At 54.8% G+C, this 25,503-nt stretch overlaps 1 protein-coding gene across 1 annotated transcript in view; it reads right to left on the minus strand.

Annotated features, from left to right (window-relative positions):
• Nucleotides 1-4,899: 4,899 nt before the first annotated feature.
• The window catches only part of ANKRD11 (ankyrin repeat domain containing 11), a 74,955-nt gene continuing 54,351 nt past the window's right edge, over nt 4,900-25,503 (minus strand). Inside the window, exons 3-13 of the mRNA XM_049786292.1 lie at nt 22,225-22,367; nt 21,343-21,481; nt 16,270-16,440; nt 15,978-16,181; nt 15,363-15,505; nt 14,698-14,845; nt 8,133-14,554; nt 7,617-7,715; nt 7,394-7,537; nt 6,458-6,550; nt 4,900-5,735 (exon numbers count right to left, since the gene is read on the minus strand). Of these exons, the coding sequence (XP_049642249.1) occupies nt 5,550-5,735; nt 6,458-6,550; nt 7,394-7,537; nt 7,617-7,715; nt 8,133-14,554; nt 14,698-14,845; nt 15,363-15,505; nt 15,978-16,181; nt 16,270-16,440; nt 21,343-21,481; nt 22,225-22,311 (7,836 nt within the window). The 5' untranslated portion in view covers nt 22,312-22,367 and the 3' untranslated portion in view covers nt 4,900-5,549. The remainder of the gene's footprint in view (nt 5,736-6,457; nt 6,551-7,393; nt 7,538-7,616; nt 7,716-8,132; nt 14,555-14,697; nt 14,846-15,362; nt 15,506-15,977; nt 16,182-16,269; nt 16,441-21,342; nt 21,482-22,224; nt 22,368-25,503) is intronic.

Consider the following 25,503-nt stretch of genomic DNA (forward strand, 5'->3'; position numbering starts at 1 on the left):
ATTACAGATTTGGGTGTGTGTCCACTTTCTGCATAATTGTGACTAGTGTTGATATAAACACATGTGCAAGTATTTGTATAAGTCCGTATTATTTCAGCTAATTTGAGAGTCCACTTTATAGTACAGAAAAAATCGGGGCCAGAGCGATAGACAGCGGTAGAGCATTTGCCTTGCACGTGACTGCCTAGGATGGACCTGGGTTCTATCCCCGGCGTCCCATATGGCCCCTAAGCCAGGAGTGATTTTTTTTTTTTTTTGGTTTTTGGGCCACACCCAGTGACGCTCAGGGGTTACTCCTGGCTATGCGCTCAGAAGTCGCTCCTGGCTTGGGGGACCATATGGGACGCCGGGGGATCGAACCGCGGTCCGTCTCCTAGGCTAGCGCAGGTAAGGCAGGCACCTTACCTCGAGCGCCACCGCCCGGCCCCCAGGAGTGATTTTTTTAAATTTAATTTATTTATTTATTTTATTTTGGTTTTTGGGTCACACTTGGCAGCACTCAGGGGCTACTCCTGGCTCTATGTTCAGAAATCGCTCCTGGCAGGCTCAGGGGACCGTATGGAATGCCGGGATTCGAACCACACCTTCTGCATGAAAGGCAAACCTTACCTCCATGATATCTCTTCGGCCCCTAATTTTATTTTTTTTGGTTTTTGTTTTTGGGCCACACCCGGTGGTGCTCAGGGGTTACTCCTGGCTGTGTGATCAGAAATAGCTCCTGGCAGGCACAGGGGATCATATGGGACACTGGGATTCAAAACCAACCCACCTTTGGTCCTGAATCAGCTGCTTGCAAGGCAAACACCACTGTGTTATCTCTCCTTCGGCCTCTACTTTTAATTTTTTCAGTTTATTTATTTATTGATTGGGTTTTTGGCCGCACCCAGCAATGCTCAGGGGTTATTTCTGGCTGTCTTCAGAAATCGCTCCAGGCATGTTCGGGGGACCAAATGGGATGCCAGGAATTGAACCAGGTCTGTCCCGGGTCAGCCACATATAAGGCAAATGCCTTACCACCATGCTAGCTCTCCAACCCCTCCAGGAGCAGTTTCTTTTTGTTTTTGGGCCACACCGGTGACTCTCAGGGGTTACTCCTGGCTATTCGCTCAGAAATTGCTCCTGGCTAGGGGGACCATATGGGATGCTGGGATCGAACCAGGTCTGTCCTGGATCTGCTGCATGCAAGGCAAACGCCCCACTGCTCAGGCCCCACCAGGAGCAATTTCTGAGCATGTTGCCAGGAGTAACCCCTGAGCACTGCTGGGCGTGGCCCAACCACTCTTCCAAATCCATGGGGCCGGAAATATAGTGCACTAATAAAAAATTTTTTTTGTCTGTTTTTGGGCCACACCCATTGACACTCGGGTTACTCCTGGCTATGCGCTCAGAAATCACTTCTGGCATGGAGGGACCATATGGGACTCCGGGGGGACTGAACCTCGGTCCATCCTAGGCTAGCGCTTGCAAGGCAGACACCTTACCTCTAGTGCCACTGCTCTGACCCAGTAATTAAAAAGTTTTAAAGATAGTACAGTAATAATTTTTTTTTTTTTTGCCACTGCCAAGGCTGGATAGTAAATGGGTAGGATGCTCGCTTTGCATAACTGGACCAGGGTTTGATCGATTCCTGGCACCCTTTATAGTCTCGAGTCCCCTAGGCTTGATTCCTGAGTAAGAGCCAGAGCACTGCTGGATGTAGCCCCCAAACAACACAAAACCAGAACAAAGAAGCTGCATTATCTTTAGCAGAGTGAGTTAAAGAATGGAAAGAATTACATTTGGAAGGCATAGGTGCGGATAGGGGTGGGATGGTGCTGAAATTGTGGAGTGGGAAGGAGTGGGGCTACTCTCCCTGCAGCCTATTGAAGGCGAGTGGGTGGGTGGTTCAGCAGCTGAGCTAGACAAGCAAGTGGACAGCTACAGTTCTGTCCCAGCATCGTCTCCACTGCTCCCCTAAAACCCCAGGTTCTGCCTCAGAATCCTATACATTTGTTTTTTAGTCATACCCGGCCCGATGCTCTGAATTCAAACCTGGGCAAGGCTCACTTCCTGTGAGCGTCTTTTTTTTTTTCCCTCCTATTATTTTGTTTGTCTTGGGGCTACACCTGGCGCTCTGGGTTATTCCAGGCTCTACACTCAGAGAAATTGCTCCTGGCAGGCTCAGGGGACCATATAGTCTGCCGAGGTCCGTTCCAGGTCGGCTGTGTGCAAGGCAAACGCCCTGTGCTATCGCTCTGGCCCCTAAACTTTAACTTTTTTTTGTTTTTGGGTCACAACTGGCAGCACTCAGGGGTTATTCCTGGCTCTACGCTCAGAAATCGCTCCCGGCAGGCTCAGGGGACCATATGGGATGCTGGGATTCGAATCACCAAACTTCTACATGCAAGGCAAACGCCCTACCTCTATCTCTCCAACCCCTAAACTGCAACTTCTATAGAACTGCACTGCATGGTCATGGCCTGGCCCACTGTGCACACCTGGGACTCTTTGCCCTCTAAGTTCCATCAGTATGTCTCCAGCTTTTTTAAATCTTCTTTTGGGGGCCACACCCTGTAATGCTCAGGGGTTACTCCTGGCTGGGGGACCATATGAGATGCCAGGGGATCGAACCGCGGTCCATCCTAGGTCAGTGCGTGCAAGGCAAACGCCCTACCACTTGTGCCACCGCTTTTTAATTTTTTAAATTTTATTATTATTTTTTGTTTTTTGGGCCACACCCGGTGGTGCTCAGGGGTTACTCCTGGCTGTCTGCTCAGATATAGCTCCTGGCAGGCACGGGGAACCATATGGGACACCGGCAACCACCTTTGGTCCTGGATTGGCTGCTTGCAAGGCAAACACCACTGTGCTATCTCTCCGGGCCCAATTTTTTATTTTTAATTTGGGTTACAGCCGACAGTGCTTAGGGTTACTCCTGGCTGACTCGGGGTACTATATAGGATGTCAGGATTTGAGCCACCATCCATCCTGGGTTTGCTGCGTTTAAGGCAAACACCCTACCACTGTGCTATCTCTCCAGCCCCTCCAGCTGTTCTGATGGTTGTGAGTGTTCATCTGCTTCTAGTTCACTCTGATACTAATGATGATCATTTTTCCTATGGGCCTGTGAGCCAGATGTGTCTAGAAAGGCCTTTTGCCTATTGTTTTGTGTTTTTGTTTTTGGGTCACACTCAGTGGCACTCAGGGTTACTCCTGGCAGGTTTGGAGACCTCAAAATTTTGCTCAGAAATCACTCCTGGCAGGCACGGGGGATCATATGGGATGCCGAGATCCGAACCACCGTCCATCCTGGATCGGCTGCTTGCAAGGCAAATGCCCTACCGCTGTGCTATCTCTCCGGCCCCGTTTTTAAATTTTGTTTTTGGGGCCACTTCCAGCAGCACTCGGATTACTCCTGGCAGGTTCGGAGGACCGTATGGGATGCTAGGTAGGGCGAGTGCAAGGCAAACACCTTCCCTACTGTATTATCATTCCAGATCCAATTTTTTTAATTGCTATTTTAAAGATGTTATTTTGGTGCTCAGAGCTTACCTCTGGCTTTGTGCTTTGGATGCCTCCTTGTTGTCTGTTGGGAGCATATGGGGCAGGTGGTGGCTCCTGTGGAGTTGGACTGAATCCCCAAGACCTATGGAAGAGGGCCCAGGGTCCTGCTGTAGGGTGTCTGCCTAGCTCTACCCCAACCCCTCACTGGCCCCTAGTGTCAAAAATTCCAGTCTATCTCCCAATGGTGGCCCAGCACTTGTGCACAGGGGCAGGGGTCCAAAACCCCCAGGGTCAGGATTCCATTGTCACCTCGGATACCCTTAGCTGTTTCTGGGTGTCATATCCTTCCCAGTGGCCACACCCCTGCACATGCCACCCTTAGGAGGCTGTGATTTTCCTGCAGATACTCCTCTGTTCAGTGGCTATTGTGGGTGGAGAAAGCAATTCAGTCTTTAAATGAAAATTTAAATTTAAGCCACTTTACTGTTTTGGATTTATGCTTGGGGATCCCTCCTGGTGGGGTTCAGAGGATCAAATCTCGGTCAGCCGCAAGGAAGGCAAATGCCATAAGCCTTTGACTCCTCCCTCCTCAATGTTTCATTTTGGTTTTTTTTGGCCACACCCAGTGACACTCAGGGGTTACTCCTGGCTATGTATTCAGAAATTGCTCCTGGCTTGGGGGACCATATGGGACAACGGAGATTGAACTGAGGTCTGTCCTGGATCAGCTGTGTGAAAGGCAAACTTCTTAACACTGCGCTATTGCTCTGCCCCCCCCCCCCCAATGTCTTCTAACAAACCATCCTTGGTATATAATGCCCAGCATGGAGGTGCCTTGGGTCTTGCTCTAGCAATCTGGCTTCCAGCCAGCACCCTTCCATTCTTGCCTCTGCCCAAGAATGTGGGCCAGAGTGAGTGACTGGAGGATGCCTGCTTCTGACCTAACTGGGGACTGGGCTAGTGTCCCTAAAGGACCCATGTTTGAGGCACCTAGTGGACTGTCAATTTGTCTCCAAGTTTGGGCCTTGATGGAAATAGACAGCACAACACGGCCTCAATCCAGCACTTGCCCCTTGTGTAGAATACCCAGAAGCCACGGCAGGACCAAGCTGCACCCTGGACAGAGCCCGAAGGGGTGTCAGGTGGGCTTATCTTGCTCTAGTGCAAGGTGTTGGGGTGCAGATAGAGGGAGCACCAAGTAAGTGTGTGAACCTGTTGAAGGTAAAACTAGCTGCAGTGAGCACACCTGCCCAGACAACTGGTGGCCTGAGCAGCTGCCAGATAGAACGTGCTGAGCTTGTACCTCCAGGGATTAGGCTATGCTCCCACCCTCATGGTGTGTCCAGGATGTCCCCATAAGGACACACAGAATGGGAGTCCTGCTTGGGCCCTGACCTGGAGGGGCCACAGACAGCATGTAATTAATTTATTTATTTTTACACATAACTGAAGTGATGTTACAGTACATAAGTTATTTACAACTGTGCAGTAATGTGTTGCAAAATAAATTATCTAGAAGGCAGCAAAAGTACATTGTGAATGTGTATAAAACTGTACAGCGCTTACGGGTACACTTTTTATATGATTATTGGCTCCGTAGTGTTTCAAGTTATGTTCTCAGAAAGAGAAACAAAATGCCCAAGATTAAAGGAAAATATACAAACCACGTGGATTTGACTCCGTTAAAAACGCCACTGGAGAGCCTGACTCAGTCCTGTGGCGGGACAGGGCGGCACAGCCAGGCCCTGCTCCCCGGGGCGGCTCCACGCCCAGCCCTGGTCTGAGGCTGCGGCCCAGCGCACTCCTTGCCCCCCAACCCGCTGGAGGCCACTGCTGCGAGGGCCGGAGCCCAGGCTTTTCCGTCAGAGGACCAGAATGGAACAGGGAGTCATATGAAGGTTCTCGCCTGCAGCTCCTGAGACGCTGATGTGCTGGCTGGAAGCAGACCTCGGGTCACTGAGCCCCTGCTCTCCGCTCTCCACGCAGCCTGGGGTCCGGAGCCGCAGCAGCAGTGCCGAGTGGGCATGTGGCCCTTGCCTGTGTCCTGTGATGACGGTGGCGCAGTGTCAGGCGGGCAGCAGCACGAAGTCGTCGTTGACGTCGACCATGGGCACGTAGAAGGATGGTACCTCGTTGACACACAGAGACTTGTGCCCAGCAGGGTCGAGCTCCTGTACCTTGAGCTGCCACTCCATTCTCTGCACGGCATTAAGAGCTGCGGCCTCGTGCTGCTGCCGCATGAGCAGGCAGGTCTGCAGAGATAGCACAGAGGGCGCATGATCACCAGTGGGGTGGGCACTCTCTGCGCCTCCATCATCAGCCCACACTGACATGGAATGGAGGGGCTATGTATAGGAGTTAGGGGGACAAGGAGCCACCAGGGGCAGAGCTGACAGCAGGGCCACAAGGTTCAGTGTTGGGCTCAGGGGGAAACCTCTAGCTCCAATGCCCCAGGTGCAACTTAGGAGGGAGCATTCCAGAGCAATGAATGGTCCACAGCCCTATACTCTGGCCCAGCACACGACTGAGGTGGACCTGGGCTTACCTGACTGTAACCCTCAGTCCTGAAAAGCCTCCATGGTCCGGATCTGTTCAGTCTCCCTGACTGCATCAAGCAGCACCATGGCCCTGCACCTTTCAGCTCATAGCTGACTCTGAAATGCCTCTGCAGGACCCAATCTGTTATCCCTGTTACTTCTTATACTCCTATGTGATTGTCTAAGCCCGAGTATACTCAGAAGTCGAGGCTCTGGGTGGGCCCAGTTGCGGCCCCACTACTCTGCCCCTCCCTTTGCATGTGTGAAGCAGTGGCGATGGGTGCCGTGACCTTTGAGGAGGGCTCAAAGTGGGATTCCCACAGAGGTTTGACTGCCAGCTGCTGACAGGGCTGCTTCCAACACACCTGGATAGGAGGGAAGACACTTTGAGGTCACATGGGGTGGGCAGGAGACCAGGATGAGCCAGGCACACTCACCTTCATGCGGTCGTACTTGTCGTCCACGTCCTGCAGCCACGAGATGAACTGGCGTGCATTGAAGCGGTCGCGCACCGACTTGTTCTCATCACCCTGTCCAGGAGGCAGCAGGTAGCATGAGGTGAACAATGGGCCTAAGGGCTCAGTGTGGGGCCCAGGGCTATTCCCTGGGTACCTTGACACCCTCCCGGCTCAGCCTCTCGTGGACAGGCTGTCTGGAGAAGGTACAGCACCCTGCACTGGCAGAAACTATGATCTGGGGGCACCCATGCCTTCATGCACGGGAAGGCTGGGGCTCGTGACTAAATGTGAGAGGAGCCTAAGTCATGTCCCGTGAATATATCTGAGAGGCGCAAGAGGGCTGAAGTGTGTCTGGGTTCCCAGCGCCACAGTTGGCCTCCCTGCCGTGGGAATGATAGCCAGCAGGGTGCAGAGGAGGGATAGGGCAAACATGGCTGCTGGGGTGCTAGGACTCCAATTCATGGTGGTGGTCACATCCACCACAGTTGGACCCCAGAGTTCATGCTATATCCAACTAAGGGGCTAGCCTTCGGCAGAAAAGCTCCATCTGTGAATAGCTCCTCTGGTTCCAAAGCATTTGCTGTAGTTTGTAGCCACATTTCGCTTTAGAGGAAAGTTCCCCATCCAGACAGGAATCGGGAAGTTGAAAACCCAGAGACTGCACGGTTAGACCATGAAATCTTCAGGCTCTGGAAGAACTGCCACTGTGAATACACCTTTGGTGGGGGCCCTCATCAGCAACCACTGTGGCCAGGACAGCTTGGGTGATGGGGACCTCACGGCGTGGGTAGATAGGTGGAGGGCGGGAGCTGTTGTGGCTATGCCTGGGAGTGTGTGATGTGTGTGACAGCTCCCAAAAGGGTCACAGAGCACGAGGAGTGTCTCCACCACAGCCCTGAGTCTGTGGGAACCCACCTGCGTCTCCAGGGGCATGTTGTACACCTCTGAATCCAGCAGCATGGTGCAGGCGCTGAAGGGCACCGCCTGGTTGGCGATGGTCCTTGCTGCCCTGCAGTGCACTCGGAGAATCTCCTGTTCACATGACACGATGAGTTTTTCCTGGAGAAGAGGGGCCATGAGCGAGGTGAGGAGCAACCCACCTGCCTACCACGGCTTTGGCCCCAGGCCCGGCCCTTACCCGCTCGATGCTGTGTTGCAGCCGCAGCTTCCCACGCACGGCCTCCTGCTGCTTGAACAGTTCCTTCAGTGGCTCAGCCAGGGAGGGTGGAGGTGCAATCTGTAGCCACAGGGAGAGGTGGAGTCTGACACCTGCCCCACTGCCCCAACATACCCCAGAAAACCCATGTCTGGAGTGGGGCAGGAAGCCATGGGCAGAAAGTGGGGCACCACCCCTAGTGCAGGGAGTGGTGGGCAGGTGAACAAGGAGCAAAGAGATACAAGTTCCCTGCTACAGGCAGCAAACCCAAGGTTTGTTGTCTCTATTTTCCAAATTGCCCAGGACTTGAGGTGAAGTAGAATCAGACACCCACTGACTGGGCTCCCCAGACCAGGCAGTGGGGGAGATATGTGGCTGGCTGCCCTCTCTAACCCCTCTTCCCAGACCCTGATGGCCAGGACCCCTTGGAGGCATAAGGGACAGCTATGCATTAGGTGAGTTCTGGCTTCCTCCGAGGTGTCCCCAGCCCATGCTCACCACGGGGATGTGCAGCTTGCTGAGCGGCTTGCCATCCAGGAGGTAGGAGCCGGTGTAGGTGACGTACTCTGCGTAGCACTGAGGCGCCTGCGGGGAGATGTAGCACAGGATTTTGCGCTTCTCCTCGATCTTCTTACGGATCTGCAGGTACTCGAAGTATGGGTTGGCCCTGTCGCTGTGGTAGGGCTCGATGGCGTCCAGCTTGATGGCGTCGACGATGGCTGCCAACGTCTGCTGGATCACCTCTCGCGTCTGCCGTGTGCCTGTGGGCAGCGGTGGTGGCAGTGGCTGTCCTGAGCGTTGCAGGCGGCGCTTGCGTGGGTGCTGGGCTTGGCTCTCATCTTCCTCGGGACCGCGGCCCTTGGCCCGGGGGGCAGCAGCTTCCTTCTCAGAAGGGGGCGAGCTCTGCTTGCTCTGGTTGGCCAGCATTTGGGCCCGAGTGCGCGTCATGCGTGGGGGGATGTCCTCCACTCGGGGGGCCTTTGGGGCTTCAGCTGCGGGTTTGGGTTCAGGCTCGGCTACTTCGGGCGAGGTGCTCTGGGGAGGGCCCTCTAGTCTCGCCCCACCGAGAGGCTGAGTCCCCTCTGCTGGGTCCTCAGAGGGTTCTGAGGTACAGTGGGACAGAGCTGCAGCCTCGTGACCCTCAGCGTCTGCCTCCTTAGCTGGCCCTATGGGACAGGGCTCAGCCAGGACAGCTTCCTCTGAGGCCCTCCCTTCACACCCGGTCACCCCCTCCCCTGGGCCTTCAGGCTCTGTGTCCGCTGTTGGCCCCTGGGGAGCCTCAGGCTCAGGGCTCAGCCGGGAGGTCACCTGCTCAGAAGGCGGGGGTAGCGAGTCCTCAGGGTTGGCCTCCGCAGTGCTCCCCAGGGTGGGCCCCCCAGCAGGCACACTCTCTGGGGGCACAAGGGGGCTCCCCTCTACAGGGTCCAACTCAACATCAGAAACATCTTTAGTCTGAAGAGGGAGCTCGGGCAGCGAAAACGGCCCAAGATCCAAATCATCCTCCGAGTTGGCAAAGGCGTCAGACCAGGAAACCGGCTCCACCTGGCCAAGGGCAGCCAGGCTGTGCCCGTTTTCTAGAAAGTTTTTCTCCAAAGGCCCCAAAGCCCCCACCTGCGCCACAGTCGTCTGTACACAGGTGGCTTCTGGGGGGCCCTCAGGGGGCGTCTCTGGCAGCGCCTTACAGTTACTGAAGAAGGAGTCCAGGGTGGAAGGTGGGGGGAAGGCTTCGGGCTCCTCAGCAGGGGGCAAGCACACAGGTCCTGAGGACACCACCTTGTCCTTGCTGTCCTGAAGCCCTGGCTCGGTGAGTGCCAGAGGGTAGGCAATGGGGGAAGTGGGGTACGGGGGTTCTGGGGCACCAAAGGACCCCGAGGCAGTAGGGTGGAGGGAATCAGGGGGACAGAAAGACTTTGGGGACTCTGGGAACCTCTGGGGTGACTTGAGCAGGAGCTCAGGCCCCACAGGCCAGGGGTTAGGGCTCTCCACAGGGTCCCCTAGCATGCTGGAAGCCAGTGCCTGCTCTGAGGCAGCTGGGTGCGCCCACTCCACAGGTTCCTCTGTGATGACCGTTGTGAAGGGGCCCTCGTCCAAGGGCTCCAGGTAGCTGGGCTCGGGGGGGATGATGGCCGCTGTGGCCTGCTGGTCCTCCGTGGTGTCCGGGGGAATGCCCAGGTCAGAGGGGAGGGCCCCCTCCATGGAAGGGGCTGAGAGTGTATCTCTGTGAGGAGGGGGGGACTTAACTTGCAGGGTGGCATAAGTGCCCTCTGGAGAGGGGGTGAGTGTGGCCACGGCGGTGGGTGGGCAGTGCAGAGCGTCTGCTTTGGGAGAGGGGGTGCCGTAGTCAGAGGAGTAGTAACCTGGGGACAGGCAGGAGAACTTGTCCGTGGGGCCTGGGGGCACAGGGGCCTTGTCCTCAGCAGGCTGACAAGTCGAATCGTAGCTGGCCACGACAGGCACACTTTGCTGCCGGAACAGCTTATCCCCAACACTGAATTCCTCCTCAGGGGTCCTGCGGATGTCCACAGAGGACGAGCGATACAGAGTTGTGCACAGGGGCCTAGTGGGGGTCTGGCTAGGGGTCTCCGTGATGCTGCTGGCGGCCACGGAGAACCTTTCAAGGAAAGAGGGGGAGCCAGTGCTGGCGGACGTGCTAGAGGCGGGTGGGGGGTCCGTGCAGTCGAACAGGAGGTCGGGGTAATCGTCCGTGCTGCAGGATGGGGTCCGTGGCGTGTGCATAGCCTCCTCATAGCTGGGGCAGGACAGCACCGAGGCTGGGGTGGGGACCCCCGTGGGCCGGCTCTGGTCAGGCCTGGGCGAGGCGGGCAGCGCCTCCTTCCCATGCGGCCCTGACGGCCAGTCCCTAGTGTCTGCAGTGAGAGTGGGGCTGGGCTGAGGCCTGGAATCGGTGGCAGGGGGCCCTGGCTCCTTGGGTTTCCTGTCTTTGGGTGCTGCGGGGTCAGGCCCCGGTGGCGGTTTCTTGGCAGGGACGTCCAAGCTCTTCCTGCGTGTGTCATCAGCTGGCTTGGCGCGCTCCTTGAGCTTGGGGTCACCGGATCGGTGTCGCATCTTCTCCATCTGCTTCATGCGCTCCTTGTGCCGCTTGTGCCGTTCCTCAATCTCCAGGTCCTTTTGGGACAGCATGCGCTCGAAGCTGGTCATCATCAGGTCGCCGTCACCCAGCAGCTTCTCCCGGGGCCGCGCATCCTTCCTGCTTGGCTCCCGGCATAGCGGCAGTCGATCGCTGCCGTTGCTCAGCTTAGACACATCCCCCTTCTCCTTGTCAGGGTTCTCTCGGGGCCTCTCCTTTAGCCTGCTGTCACCTACCCGCATGCCCTCGTCCCGGGCTCTAAAGGCACCTGTAGGGCCATCTTTGTCCCTGGCCGTGAGTTTGGGCTCATCCTTGTGGTGCCGTGGGAGCCCGTCCCCATGCCGATCTCGGTGCCGGTCCTTTTCGTCCCTCCACTTCTCACGGTGTCGCTCACGCCGCTTCTTCTCTTTCAGGAGACTAATGGCACTGGACCCGAAAGGCTTTAGCTCCTTCTCTATCTTCTTGGAGGTGTCTCTCTCGGCCTCGCTTTTTTCTTTCTTGTCAGCGGAGAACAGCTCGAGGGTTTTCTCCAACTCGTCGTCGATGTCAGCCTTGGTGCCATAGGTCAGGCCAAATGCTTCTGCCTCCAGGAAGTCCTTCTCGTACTGACCAGGGTCCTTGCGGCTGCCGAGCTCTTTGCAGTCCTCGGTCCGGTCCCGCTTCTCACCCTTCTCCTTTTTGGCCCTTTCACGGTCGTGACTCTTCTTGGAGGAGGAGGAGGAGTGACGTAGCCGCTCTTTCTCCTTGGCCTTTTCCTCGGGTGGCTCTGGGAAGGCCACATCCAAGAGGGCGCTAAGTGCTGGGTCCTGCCCACGGTCCAGGAAGCTGTCAGAGGAGAGCTCACTTGCCTTGTCATTGGGGTCCTCGCGGTACTCATGTAGTGCCGCCACCTCCAGCTTTTCCAGCAGGCTGCGCTCAGGCTCGCTGCCCCGGGGCACTCTGCGCTCCCCGCGGCAGTGCTCCCGGTCAGGCCGCTCCCGATGCCGGCTCTTGGCCTTATCCTCAGTCCCAACCTTCCTGTCCCCCTTGTCAGTGGCCTTTTGCCGGTTCCTCTTCTCGGATGCACAGTCTGTGGAGGCACGCTCTCTGCGGTCCTTGTACTTGTCCAAGCATTCCCGATCCTTCTTGTCTTTGTGCTTCTCAAAGACTTTCTCCTTCCGGTCCTTACCAGTCTCAGCAGCACCCTTGTCCTTCCTCTTCTCTCGGAGCTCTTTCTCCTTCTGCCTGTCTGCATGCTGCCGATCAGCAGAGCCCTTGCGGTGCCTGTCGGTGGGGCCTGACTCCCGTGCGTCCTCCCGCTCAGGCCCCTCGCTGGTGCCCAGGTACTCATCTCTATCATCCTCACTCTCGTCGGTGAAGATATCAGCGATGTACCAGCTTTTCTCTTTTCCTTTCTTCTCATCCTTCTTCTCGGAGAAGTCATCGGAGAGAGCTCCTGGAAATGCCTTTTCCTTCTTCTCTTTCACTTGGTCCAGAGACGCTTTTCTCTCTTTGTCTTTGCTATGAGTGTCTTTATGCTTCTCCTTGGTGTCTTTTTTCTCTTTAAAACATTTGTCAAACTCTTTGTCCTTTGGACATTTTTCAAGGATGACTTTCTCGCTTTTTTCTTTGTCACTGGACTTGTCTTTGTACTTTTCCAATTTGCTCTTCTCTTTCTTTTCTTTCTCTCTGGCAGAATGATGTCTCTCCCAGGGTTCCAGGTTCTTGCCAAAGTCACAGTCAGGCCGGTCCTTGATGTTGCTGTCAGGGGCACCCAGCTCCTTGGGGTCCTCCTCAGCCTTGGCCCGGCTGTCCTTGCGCTCCCTGGAGCCCTCGGGCAGCTCCTTCCTATCCCTGCAGGCCTCACGCCCACCCTCAGTGCACTCCCTCCTCTTGCGGTCTTTCTCAGAGAGGTAGCTGGGGACGCTGCTCTTGTGCTTATCGGCCAGTTCCCTCCTCTTTTCACAGCTCCTGTCTAGGTAGTCACGTTCCTTCCTCCGGAGCAGCCCATCCCGGTCAGGCCGTCGTTCCCCAGGATCCCGCCGGTCACGAGCCCGCGCCTCCCGCCGCTTTTCCTTGCTGCCTTCCTTCACTGTCTCCAGGATCAGCCTGGCTACGGACTCGCTCTTCATGTCCCGGTAGTCTGTCACGGGTGAGTCCCAACTGTCTTCCCCCTTAAAGTCGAAGGAGGAGTCAGACAGGTCAGAGAACCAGCGTTCCTGCTGGTCGTCGGAGAGGCTAAACTTGGTGTCTTCGCTCTCCAAGAAGGGAGTTTTGTTGCAGAACTCCTCAAATGCAGAGTCTTCCCGGTAGGCTTTCTCCTTCTTGAGTTTGTCTTTGTCTTCCTTGAATGCTTTCTCCTTCTCTTTAAAGTCTAACTTGGAATTCTTCTCTAACTTGGAGGGTCTATCTTTGGACTTTTTCTTCCGTTCCTCCTTGTATAGACGGAGTTTCTCCTCCCGGGGTGACTTCTCCTTCACTGCTTTCTCCTTCTCCGCTTTGCTGGGCCGGTCTTTGTCTTCACGGAAGGACCGGCTCAGGTCTCTGATTCTCTTGAGAGACTTCTCGTCTTTGGAGACCTTCAGCATCTCGTCTTTAAAGAACCACTCTTTCTCTTCTGGCTTCAATTTGCTAAGTTTTTCTTCCTTCTTGAAGTGGTCGCGCTCATGCTTGGATGCTCGGAGCTTACTCTCAGTGGAGCTGCCAGTGTCCAAGAGCAGACCCTTGTCTGACCGAGGCCGTGAGTCCTCATGCTCATAGGTCAGGCCCCGCAGCCGAAGCTCCTGACTGGCTGAACTCAGCCCTTTCTCTCTGCTTTTACGTTTATGTTTCATCTTGTGTTTCTTCACTATCTTTCCTTCCTTGTCCAGCTTGGGGATGGCGCCATCAGTGCTGGTGTGCACAGTGCCTCGCTTCTCAGCGAGGACACCCTGCAGGCTGGGCCTCTTCCGGTGCTCCTGCTTCTTTCTCACGGGCTTCAGTGACTCCACACTGGAGCCATCAGAGGAAGAGTCTGACTCGCTGGTCAGCCGGGTGCGGGTGGAGTCAGAGAGGGAGCTGACCTCCGACCAGGCTGGGGAAGAGACAGCTTTCCAGTTGTCAGTGCGCCAGTGTTTGGCATGTGGCTCCGAGTGGCCTGGGTGATGCTTCTGTGCAGAGCTCCCGTGCGAGGATGTGGAGGAGGCGGAGAGTGAACTGAACAGGGATGGGTCCTTCAGTACTAGTGGGGAACCCTTGAGGCAACCGGAGCTGCCCACCGAGTCTCCGTCATCGTCATCACCGGAGTCAGAGGACTCGCTCTCAGACTCAGAGGAACAGAATTTGTCATTTCTCTTCCCAAACCGAACTTCTTTACTTTTCGTTTCTTTCTTTCGCTTCTTCTTCACCTTGTTTTTCTCCTTCTGAGGCTTGGCGTTTGATGGCTCCCGGGCCTTATTACTGGGCAGAATCGAGTGTGCTGAGAGCCTGAGCTTCTCCCCAGCCCCGATGGCGACGCTGGCCTCCTCCTCATCGGATGTGTCTGAGAGGATGCGATGAGCAGCTTTCTTTGGTGCAATGGTGCTGTTCTTGCTGTAACTTTTCACTTCCATTTTGGGTATGGAAATGAAACTATTGGGCTTTGTTTCTTTCCTGTAGTCCTTTTTCAGTAAGTGCTTGTCGTCCACCGGGGGGACCCGATCCTGCTCATCATCCTCGTCAAACTCATACTCGTCTTTAACGGGGGCTGTGGCTTTCTGGGGCTCTGGGTTCTTGCCCTTGTGCTTTAGGCCTTTCTCGAACTCAGAGTCCGTGTTGTTGCCATCCACCGAGCTGGACGGTGCAAAGGATGGGGCATCGTCCTCCTCGGAGCTCTCTGTGGGAATGGAGGCATGAGTCAGAGGGACAGGGGTCTAAAGCAGGCCTAGGCAGCATGCAGAGGGTGCAGGGGGGCGCAGCCAGCCAGGGGCAGAGACAGATACACAGGTAGGATGAGGCCTAGGTTCATAGACCACTCACCCGTAGAGCTCTCCTCGCTGGACGTGTAGGTGCCTTTGCCCAGCAGCAGGTTCACCATTGTTGGGGAGCTGGCCACCTTCAGGGGAGTCTCACCCTTTCGGTTGCTCTGCTGAGGGTTCCCGCCATAGCGCAGCAACAGCTTCACCACCTGCAGTAGGTTGGTCAGAATGTTCTAGAAACATCCCCTTGTGCTGGACCCCGAGAGCTGAGCACTGCATCTGGTCCCTTATCCCCAGCTCTTGCTGCCCACAGGTGTAATTTAGGGAGCTGCCATGATGGGGCAGGTATGTCCAAGAACAGACACTATTGGACAGACAGGAGTGAGAGACCTTGCTCCATCTTGCTCAGAGAGGGCGGCCCTTCCCGACTCCTACAGAGCCTCCACTAGGCTGACCCAATGGCACTGACAATGTATACCCAGCAGGACTCTGGTGCCCAATGTCCCTTAATGCCCTGGGATGCCTCACTTTTGCTCGGACTCCCAGCCTCGTTTCTCAGAATCCCCAGCTCTCACTGTGCTCTCCAGCATCTGCTGAGACAAGCAGAAGCTCAAGGACACAGTAAGTGGTCAAGAGGCAAGCAGATCTGCCTGCCTCTTGCCCCCAGTCTGGGCTTTTGACCGAGGGGTCATCCTGGCCTCCCCAGTAGTGACAGGCCAGGCCCACCTTGTAGTGGCCATTGTTGGCGGCATCATGCAGTGGCGTGTCGTCATCCAGCCCTTTGGTGTTCACCTCGGCGCCTGCTGCCAGTAGCTGCTTCGCCACATCGTAGTAGCCTCGGTTACACGCCTCATGCAGGGCTGTCCAGCCTGGAAGCAGACACTCAGGCCCTGTCACCTACTCCCAGGGAGTGCCCCGTAGCACATCAGTCTAGGGGGGCTGCCCCAGGGCCTCACACTGGTATGGTGTGGTCTCTGGCCACAGACTGGGAACCTCCCAAATAGCAGACAGATGGGGGCTGGTAGAGCACAGTTCTATGGGCAAAAGGACACCATAATGCCACTGGATATGTGCACAGACCCACACGACAGGCCTGTGTCTATGTCTGGACTCTCCCCCTTGGGAACTTGGTTTCCATTTCTAAGGATCTAAGTTAAGTTTGGCCAGGATAGGGGCCACAGGGCCATGAAAGGACCTAGACTGCCTGTTCCCCTCAGGCCCTCCTGTACTCAAGACAAGTGGGCCTTGGCTCGCACACCAGCATCCAGCCTATGTGCCTGGAGCCGCCTCCAGCTCCAACACAGCCTTGGTGAGAGGGAAGGGTCTGGCTCGTAGGCTCACCAGCGAAGTCCTTGACGTTGACATCGGCACCTTCACTGATAAGCTCCTTGATGCGCCGTGCATCACCGCGGATGGCAGCTCGGTGTAGACGTGTTTCTCCTCGTTCATTTCTCTTGTTTACTTTATCTTTGGTTTTTGAGGCAGAGTTGGGGGTCCCTTTCTGACACACTGTTGCCTGGGAGGGGTGCTTTGGTGTCGTGTCAACTGCAGTGGGGAGGAGAAGGGGGCACACATCATGCCAGGTTCTGAGCTTCTGCAGGGGGTCCCCAGTTATTGCCCTGCCCCATCTCACCTGGGCTATTGGCCGACTCCTCAGCCGTCATCTGCATGAGCAGTGCCACCTGCTGACGCTCTGAGAGGGGATAGCCAGCGCGGATCCCAGACAGCCCCATGCCGAAGAGCAGCCCCGCCTTGCGGGTGGCAGGCTCCTTCTTGACCCGTTTCCTCTCAGGGCCTTGTTTCTCTGCAGGCAGGAAGGAGAAAGGGAAGGCGGATTCATGCACCAGGGCCTGTGAAGCCCTTCCAGTTCCCAGCATCCATGGCACCCCTCTTCCAGAGAGCCAAGACCGTCCAGCACCCTGTCCTGAACTAAGGAACCCGCTGGGCCCACAACCATGCTCCGCTCCAGGGGCCCCGCACTGCTCCACGCCCACAGCGCCCTGGGCTAGCCCAGGACCCGTGTCCAGCAGGTCGCCTCTGATTCGTGCCTCCACGGCAGGACCGTACCTGTCTTCTGGCTTCTAGGGGCCTCCACTGCAGGCCGTGGCGCTTCGAGGAGCGACCCGACCTTGCGGTGCCACGGCAGGGACTGGGCTGGAGGCATCTAGAGGCATCAACACAGAGCACCAACAAGACACGGCCAGCAGCGTGCAAGCCGCACCCCTCAGCCCCATCCAGCACAGCCTGCTGGTCTCGAGCACAAGAAACTCGAGAGGCAGAGCAGGGAGGAGACTCAGCGGTTGAGCTCAGGCTGTAGAAGCAGGAGGCCTGGCTCTATTCCAGCATCACCAGGATCCACCCCTGAACACAGCTGGGTGTGGCCCAAAACCAAGAAAAAGAAATCAAGCTGTGAAAGACTACAGCACCCCCCCCCCCCAACAGAGGAGCCCGAGCCCAAGCCCATGTTCCACTCCCACATCCCAGATAGAGTCTGCGTGAGACCACAACAATGTGTGTGTGGGGGGGTGTCCTCTGGGTCCCACTTCCACTCAGCACATTGGAGCCTTCTACCAGGTCATCACCACATCTGTCAGTCCTACAGCTCCATTAATTTTCTCAGTTGGTCCCAGACCAAGGCCAGCGAGGGCTGAGAATGCTGTTTCAAGGGCCACTGCCCACTGTCAGTCCATCAGCATGTTCCAGGACATCCCTAGCCATCTGATTACCCACAGTAGGGCCCAGGGCTCCCTCAGGCTTCTTTACCCTCACCAAGAACACTGTTGATCCTTACATCATGGAGCCAGGTATACTAACCATACATCCTGGCAGGGTCAGTTTCTAATCTAAGCCATGCTCCAGAAGCTGGCTGTGGTGGGGTACAGCCCACCATACATCTGAGTGTACCACAGCAGGACAGACTTCCTCAGCAGTGCCCTTATCACTTCCCTGTGAATGCAGCCCTATGGTGCTTCCAGCATTGAGATCTGAATGAGCCCACAGAGGTCAGGAGTGTGAGATACAGGAGGGCCTACCAGGCCCAGCATCCCAGCACAGCACTAACATCATGTGGGTGCTGCGCAGAAATCAGTCTGCACTGCCACATTCAGCTAGTTCTCATTCAGAAAAACAAATGGAAGCTGATTTCTAAAGATGTTCAGATTCTGCGTGCAGAACCCAGGCTGCAAGTCAAGTGCCCTTCCCTCCATGCTCCAGAAATCCTCAGGCGCCTCTGAGTCAGTGGTGTCACTGCATGGACCCTGGCCCAAGGGTGGGGTGGGTGTTAAAAGACCTTTAAGCTGGGATATGCAGACTCCAGGATCTTTAATACAGAAGAATGATACCAACAACAGAGACTATGTGAGGAATGGAGGTGTATTGCCACTACAGACTATGACTTGAATTGGACAAACTAGTTTGCCTGGAGCCTAGAGTCAGTCCTGTGCCAGGAAACTTCAGGGGTAGGGTCTCCATGTATTTAGACCATAATTTGTCTTTCCATGTCCCTTATGTTTTGGTGGGCCTATGCAAACAAATGCCACTTTAATATCGTTTTTTACTATGTTCTCTTGACTCCAATCCTTAAGAAAAACAACCCATTAAAACTTTTGAGGTTAACTTAAACTAGTAAGCATGTGCATGGAACTAGATAAATGTACTTTGCCCTCAATGTTTAAAGAGTTACATAAGTCTAATATCTTTAGATTATATGGTGTGCTGCTAAGAAACAATATGTACTACAACTGGGGATTTGAGGGACAAAGTAATTGTATTGTACATGGGTTCAGTTTTGTTTTTCTTAATGTTCTTTGGCTGAAAGTTCAAGGCTGGGATATCATCGATGGAACTACTGAGAATCCTGTTTATGGGTGATTGGGCTTCCACTGTAACTTTACCCTGTCCTCTTTCTTTGCATCTTTGTTGTCATAATTAAAATAATAAAAATAATTAATAAAATTAATAAATTAATAAAAAAAAAAAAAAAAAAAAGACCTTTAAGCTCCTGCAAACACAGGGCAGCAATTCCGTAAGCCCTGCTCACCAGGCCAGTTACCCAATCAGAAGTGGAATCCTGCCCACCCAGACTGTTACCCAATCAGAAACCAAATCCCACCAGCCTGCTACCCAATTAGAAGCACTGTCAGATGCTGATATGTCCCAAAGTAAGACTGTCAAGGCAGGGGCCGGGCGGTGGCGCTGGAGGTAAGGTGCCTGCCTTGCCTGCGCTAGCCTAGGACGGACCGCGGTTCGATCCCCCGGCATCCCATATGGTCCCCCCAAGAAGCCAGGAGCAATTTCTGAGCGCATAGCCAGGAGTAACCCCTGAGCGTCACAGGGTGTGGCCAAAAAAAAAAAAAAAAAAAAAAAAGGACTGTCAAGGCAGAAGGGCCTGGCAAGTTGGACAGGCTGTGGGTGTGGCTACCACAGGGCTCTGGAAGCTTCTCCCAGAGCCAGAGTGAAAGATGTGAGACATGGTAAAGGACAAGCTGATGGGGTTGGCCAAGCTTCATCCTTACAGGCCTGCATCCTACCAGGTGCCTGAGGTCCCACCCTCTGACCCTGGAAGATCACAGTGCCTTGCTACCAGGATCCCTTTCTGCCCTACCACTGGGTCCTGGGGATCCCCACCCCCAACCACTCATGGCAGAAGCTGCATGTGAGCCAAGAAAAGGTTTCCAGAGAACCCAAAGACTCTGAGTTTAGGGGCCACCTCGCCATCCAGGCCCTTCCTCACGGGCTTTCCTGCTCATAGACTGGAGTCCACCTCACTGGCTGAGGCCTCACCCCACATCCTGCAGTCTCTCTTTACCTAGCATTCTGCCGACAAATCCAGGTCTGGGCACTTGGACAGCTCAATGTCCAATGCATGTCCACAGAGCTCATGGTCAGGACACCCAGGTGACTTCAGCAAACAAGGCTTGAACTCCAGGGCCATATGAGAAAATGGTCCCTGGTAGCCTGTTCCCATGTTCCTGAGGCCCCTCAACACTACCTTTGCAACTTATCCCCAATCTCCATGGTCTGTGACTGCTGGTGGCTGGCAGCTGGCAGAGGTGTGAGGCCTAGGGACTAGAATATGTAGAGAACCTCCTGGCCAAGGCTAGAGAGATGAAACTTTAGCTGGAGGTCTGTGTGTGTTTCCAGCCTAAGGGTTTGCCTTGTTGGGGACAGACCCTGCCTTGGGGTGCTGGTCAAAGGTTACTATTAAGCCCAGACTGCCTGGCACCAAGCATGGGCTTTGGTTTATCAAAGAGCTGGGCCAGAGGGCCTGTGGCAGGTGGTGCCCTTCAGTCCAACTACCTGGCAGGATGCATGAGCTCGCCTTAGCAGAGGAGCAGGCAGTAAGCCTAGCCCAGTTCCATGGGTATTTCTGTCTCTGTTGGAAGCTGTGCTGGTCTATTTCTACATCTTTCCTTCCATGAGGCCCCTCTCCATGAGCCTCCCCCTTCCTGCTTCTTAGCATGCATCAGGGTCATCTGCATCTGCATGACCTTTGCAAGCCAATGTCCATGTTGGTGCCCACCTCAAGGGCTGCTAGCACCACAGGAAGCTACAAGAGTAGGAGAAATGCTTGAGCCCCCTGCTGGTCATGGTCACTGCTCCGCCTGAACCCAGCCCCTATCTCCACTTCAATCAAGCATGGGAGGTGTGGGGTGCAGGGAAGAGGATCTTCATTGATCATCCTCACAGCATGGAGAGTATAGGCTCTGGACAGAGAAGGGATGATCTACATATGGCTGCCTCCAGGAGGCCATGGGCACAGCATCCTGGCAAAGTCCTTGGTTTGCTCTGGGCTTGTTCTGACCTGGGCTGAGGGTCCACAAAGCCAAGGCTCACCTCAGGCATGCAAGTGGGCATCCCACAGGAAAGGGGCCAACAGGCCATGTCGAGTCCTTTTTACTGGGACAGGGTTCTGGAGAATTCTAATTCAGCCCATGCTCACAACTTCCACAGGACAGGGGATGCCCCAACTGTATCCTACTCAGATGTCCTTTCCTATATTCAGACACCTCAAGGGGTCAAGTGTTCCCTAAACAACAAAAAGATGTGGCCCCAGATACAGCAGGGACATTGATGAGGCAGCTTTACCAGAAGTGACCCACAAATCCCTTGGGACACTGCTTTGCGTGCGTGTGAATGCATGTGTGTGTGTTTGTGATTTCCCCAGAGAGCAAACAGCCACCTATCCTGGGCTGAAAGTGCAAGTTGCTGTGGTCACCTGCACACATCCTCAGAGTGTGTGTGTGTGTGTGTGTGTGTGTGTGAGTGACCTCCCCAGAGAGCACTCATCCAACTATCCTGGGCTGAAAGTGCAAGTTGGGCTGAAAGTGCAAGTTGCTTGTGGTCACCTGCACACATCCTCAGTGTCTATGGGACACTCAGCAGTAGGGAGATGCAGACTCCACTCTCCCAGCCATCTCTGGAAGCCACACGGGCGCACATATGCACAAACGCACACGCACATACATGCATAGGCACCTGGCGGGTTGAGTCATGTGCCGATACTCCAGAGAGAATGTATCTCCTCTTTGACACGAGACTGGATACACCAAATGTGGGGGCTGGGGGGGGGCATTTCCACTCTAAAATGAACTGCTTCTGAGTGACTTTGGATCCCTGACATTAGGGGTGATGCTGCAGAGTCCCTGAGTAAAGCCACAAGAGGCCAGAGCTGGTCGCCTTCCCTGGGGTGTGGCTGTGTGGGTACCTGTGTCTGAGTCCTTCTGCTCCCCATTGGCGCCCACTGTGAAGGGCAGCTTCCGCTTGGTTGTGCGCTCTCTCACTTCCTTTCCGCCATCACTGCGATCCAGCTTTGGGGTCTTGGTCAGGGAAACTTTCTCTTTATCCTGGAACAGAAAGGGGCACCTTCACGTTTCCTCGCCAAATGAGACTCCAGCAGCTGTGGCATAGTCGGCACCAGGAACCTTGCCCCACACCACCATATGCCCGATGTTGGGAGGAAGGTGTCCGTGGTCCCATGAACCTGCAGAACCTCTGTATCAGTCCAGGCCTGAGACAACACAGGGCCTTCTGGGGACCACAGGATACATCCTTTGCTCGTTGGCCCTATGTGGCCCTCACCTGTGATCAGAGAAAGTTTCTGCAGCCTCACCAAAATGTAGGAACGAGTACTTTTCCAAATTTGTGCTGCATCCCAATCCCACAGTTGCTCCCAGGATGCTCCAGAGCAAGGCAGGTTGATGGAACAATGATTGGATTTATCGGGAGGAGTTGCAAAAGACAGTGCTCAGGGATCAAACACTGCCCAGTAGCTGGCAACACAAGTGCCATTAAACTAAGTCTGAGACCCACATTCTTGTTCACACTGGGTCAATAGTGAACAAAGGTTCTGGAGAGTCTGGGCAAGTGGGGGTCAGGGTCATTCCCTGCACCAGAGATGGGACCCATGACAGACTGAGAGTAAGGCCCCACACAGTGTCCACGTGAACTCCACACATATGGGGGCTGAGTGAACTTCACACATGTTGGGTTCTGAGTGAACACATACACTAGGTTTGAATGAACCCCACACACTCTGGGTGGGCCCCAACAACAGAAACCTTGCCCCCACTCCTGGGCACAGACCTACCTTTCTCCCTGTCTGCTTTTCCACCATGTCGTTGCTGAGGGGACACTCTTCTTGTTGTGACGTTCTAGAACACCCACCCTTGGGCATTGTTCTGTTCCTCACTCGCTCTTCATTCACTCGGCCACCGCATCGTCCTCACCCGTCTGCGGGGCAGAGCAGAGTCAGTCCTAGTAGCTGTACCAGCCCTGCTGTGTGACCAACAGGTCCCATTCCCCGGAAGCAGGAGCAGGATGCCGCACACAGGCCTTGGGCAGACTTCGGGCAGTCCCTCTACTGTGCCACTGCAGGGAGCCAATCTGTGCCATCTGCCCTGCTGAGCCCAGGAGCCAAAGACCAACTTTGTACTGACTATACACACTATTTTGAAGTTGGATACCTTATGAGTCTCCACTGTTTCTGTGCATGCACCCTTGCACCAGAGACCCTGCAGGTCCAGGTTACCCACCCACACAAAGCCCCCAAGACATACTGACCAAGACGCCCTCCCTGAGGACCATTTTTCTATCATTCCTGTCTTTAGCCCCAGGTCTGTGTGCCACCACCAACCGTGGACATGACTCTGGTTAGGAGCAGTACCTATACCTCCTGCTTAGTGGCTCTGAAATGGAGAGACCTGATCTGATCTGTAGAGGATGGAACAGGACCAACAGCCTCTCATGGGGCTCAAGGTCCCTGGTCCCTGCCCGCGACCCCCCCACCCCCCAGTCCTGAGTAGGAAAATGCTGGTTCACTCTTTGAACATGTTTCTTCCTGGTCCACGTATATGGTAGTGGCCTAGATGCACAGCTCCTAGAGCCACTGTCGTCAAAACACCTACATCGGGGGCCGGAGAAATAGCAAAGTGGTAGGGCATTTGCCTTGCATGCTGCCAACCCAGGACAGATGTTTCGATTCTCGGCATCCTATAGGGTTCCCTGAGCCTGCCAGGGGGCAATTTCTGAGTGCAGAGCCAGGAGTAAGCGCTGTTGGGTGTGACCTAAAAACCAAACCAAACCAAAACAAAATAAAACCCAAAACAACAACAACAACAAAAACCCACCATCTTTAGAGTCTCCAGAAATGAGACAAATAAGCTTGTCACCAAGCTGGAACATTCTTTTTGTTTTGTTTTTGGGTCACACCTGGTAGTTCTCAGGGCTTACTCCTGGCAGGCGTGGGACCATATAGGATGTCGGAATTCGAACTACAAACCTTCTGCATGCAAGGCAAACACCTTATCTTTATGCTATCTCTCCGGCTCCCAAGCTAGAACATTCTAAAATAGCAACTTCTCTCCTCAGGGCAGACACTTTATGGCTGAGTGTCCAATGCTTCTGTCGGGTCACTCAGGGGTGGGAAGAGCAGCCCATGTGACTGATGGGTGAGTGAAGGCTCAACACAGAGGTAGGTACCAGATTTCTACCAGGGCCAGCAGCTGCTGAGACTTTCTCCCACTATGACTCCAGTGAGACAGGTGCCAGGGACACTCCACAGCCTCTGCCTGTATAGGCTGAGTGGAGTGAAAGGTGCAGCCACGCTCTGGCACAGCCATGCTGAGGTGCTCATGAGGCTTCATCACAAGGTCCTGCCTTTCCTGGTCTCCATTCATCACCCTGGTGCTCTGAGAGTGGGAACAGGGCCATACAGGCAGGCAGAAGAGGTGCTGACATAAATCTCTCCAGGGAGCTCAGACCCTCAGGGTTCCAAGCCTGACATACCAAGTTAGGGGACAAGCTGGCAGCAGGGAGCCAGGGGCTGTGGGCTGCTCACAGGTTGAAGGAGAACATGGGGTACCCCAAGAGCACATGGCAGTGTGGGACCCACCAAAGTTTTTAACTAAGTGAAGAGCAGCTACACAGCAGCAAGAGGTCACAAAGAATAGTTCCCAGAACCATTCCATGCGTCAGTGTGAGTCTGAGGGATGGCAGCCAAGCCGTAAGAACCATAGCTAAGTGTGTGAGCACTGCCACCGAGCACTCATATCCTATAGCCAGCATTTCTGAGGGAAGAGGAGAGATTCAAGCAGCCACTCAGAAATGAGAGAACATCGGCTTCTAAGAACCCAGGCAAAAGCCTGGCCTGGCACCAATAACTCCCTCAAGATTCCTTTAGGGACACACCCCACCCTCGGCCAAGAGGCTTTTCCACAGAGTCAAACTCAAAGGAGTGTGGGCTCAACTCCACTAACATTGGGGCACCAGATGAGATGGTTCCAGGGAAATCATCTCCACATGAAAACTGCTTCCAACATACTGCCAGGGGCTGAACAGATGGTACTAAGGCACTTTCCAGGCAAATGACTGACCTGAATTTGATGCCTGGCACCCCTTAGGGTGCCCTGAGCCCAGCAGGTGTGGCTGACCCTCCAGCAATGATTGGAGATGTGCAATCCAGGGAGTGGTTTTGGGTGCAATGTGGGTGGGGGATGTGACCACAGGAGGTGCCAGGCAGCAGTGGGCAGAGACTGACTCTTCCCTTCCCTGGGCTCCATAAGAGTCTGCCACACATTCAAACAGCTTCTCTGAATGGCCCTCTCCCCACTTCCACACCCTGCTTCAGAACCATGAGGAGGCTCCTGGGCCCACAAGGTAGGACAGAGATGCCACACTTGTACACACCAGCAAGGGTCACGGAAGGTCACAGACTTGCCTGGAGTTTTTGTGTGGGTGGGTGTGTGGGTGGGGGCATGTGCAGATGCCTGGGCTGAGTTCCCTGGGATCCTTAGGTTCACTAGAATACCACAACAGGCAGAATGAATGCTGAGCACCAGGCACATTACACATCCCACATATAAATACCCCCAGCAGACACACACACACACACATATATACATATACACATGCACACCAAATATACATGCACACACACTCCTGCACTGAGTCTGTACAGTGAGACAAAAAATAGCCTGTCTCTGGACTGTGAGACCAGCTTGTCAAAGGGCTGGCTGGGTCTTGCCTATCTCTGGACTTCCCTGGGCCTACACCTCAGGTCCTGCCCTAAGGTGCTGGTCAGCTGGGCAAGCAAGCCTTGGGTCCATGCCCAAGTACATGTCCTAGACAGGGCAGCCTGGCGCACTGCCACTGATCTCCATTCCCTGTAACAGAGCCAAAGTGCAGGGGGAGCAGTATAGGCTCTACCTCAGGGGGGTTTCGTGGTGTTTTGAGCTGTCTGTGAAACATGGAACTGACCCCGCTGCCCTGGGGTCAGTCAGACACTAGCAGTCATGGCCATAGCTGTAAACAAAAAGGGTCCTGTTTCCCACAAGTGGGTCTGCTGGCATGGCTAAGAGGCCACCAGGGG

This window comes from Suncus etruscus, chromosome 14 (assembly GCF_024139225.1).
Source record: "Suncus etruscus isolate mSunEtr1 chromosome 14, mSunEtr1.pri.cur, whole genome shotgun sequence".
In the NCBI taxonomy this organism is placed as follows: domain Eukaryota; kingdom Metazoa; phylum Chordata; class Mammalia; order Eulipotyphla; family Soricidae; genus Suncus; species Suncus etruscus.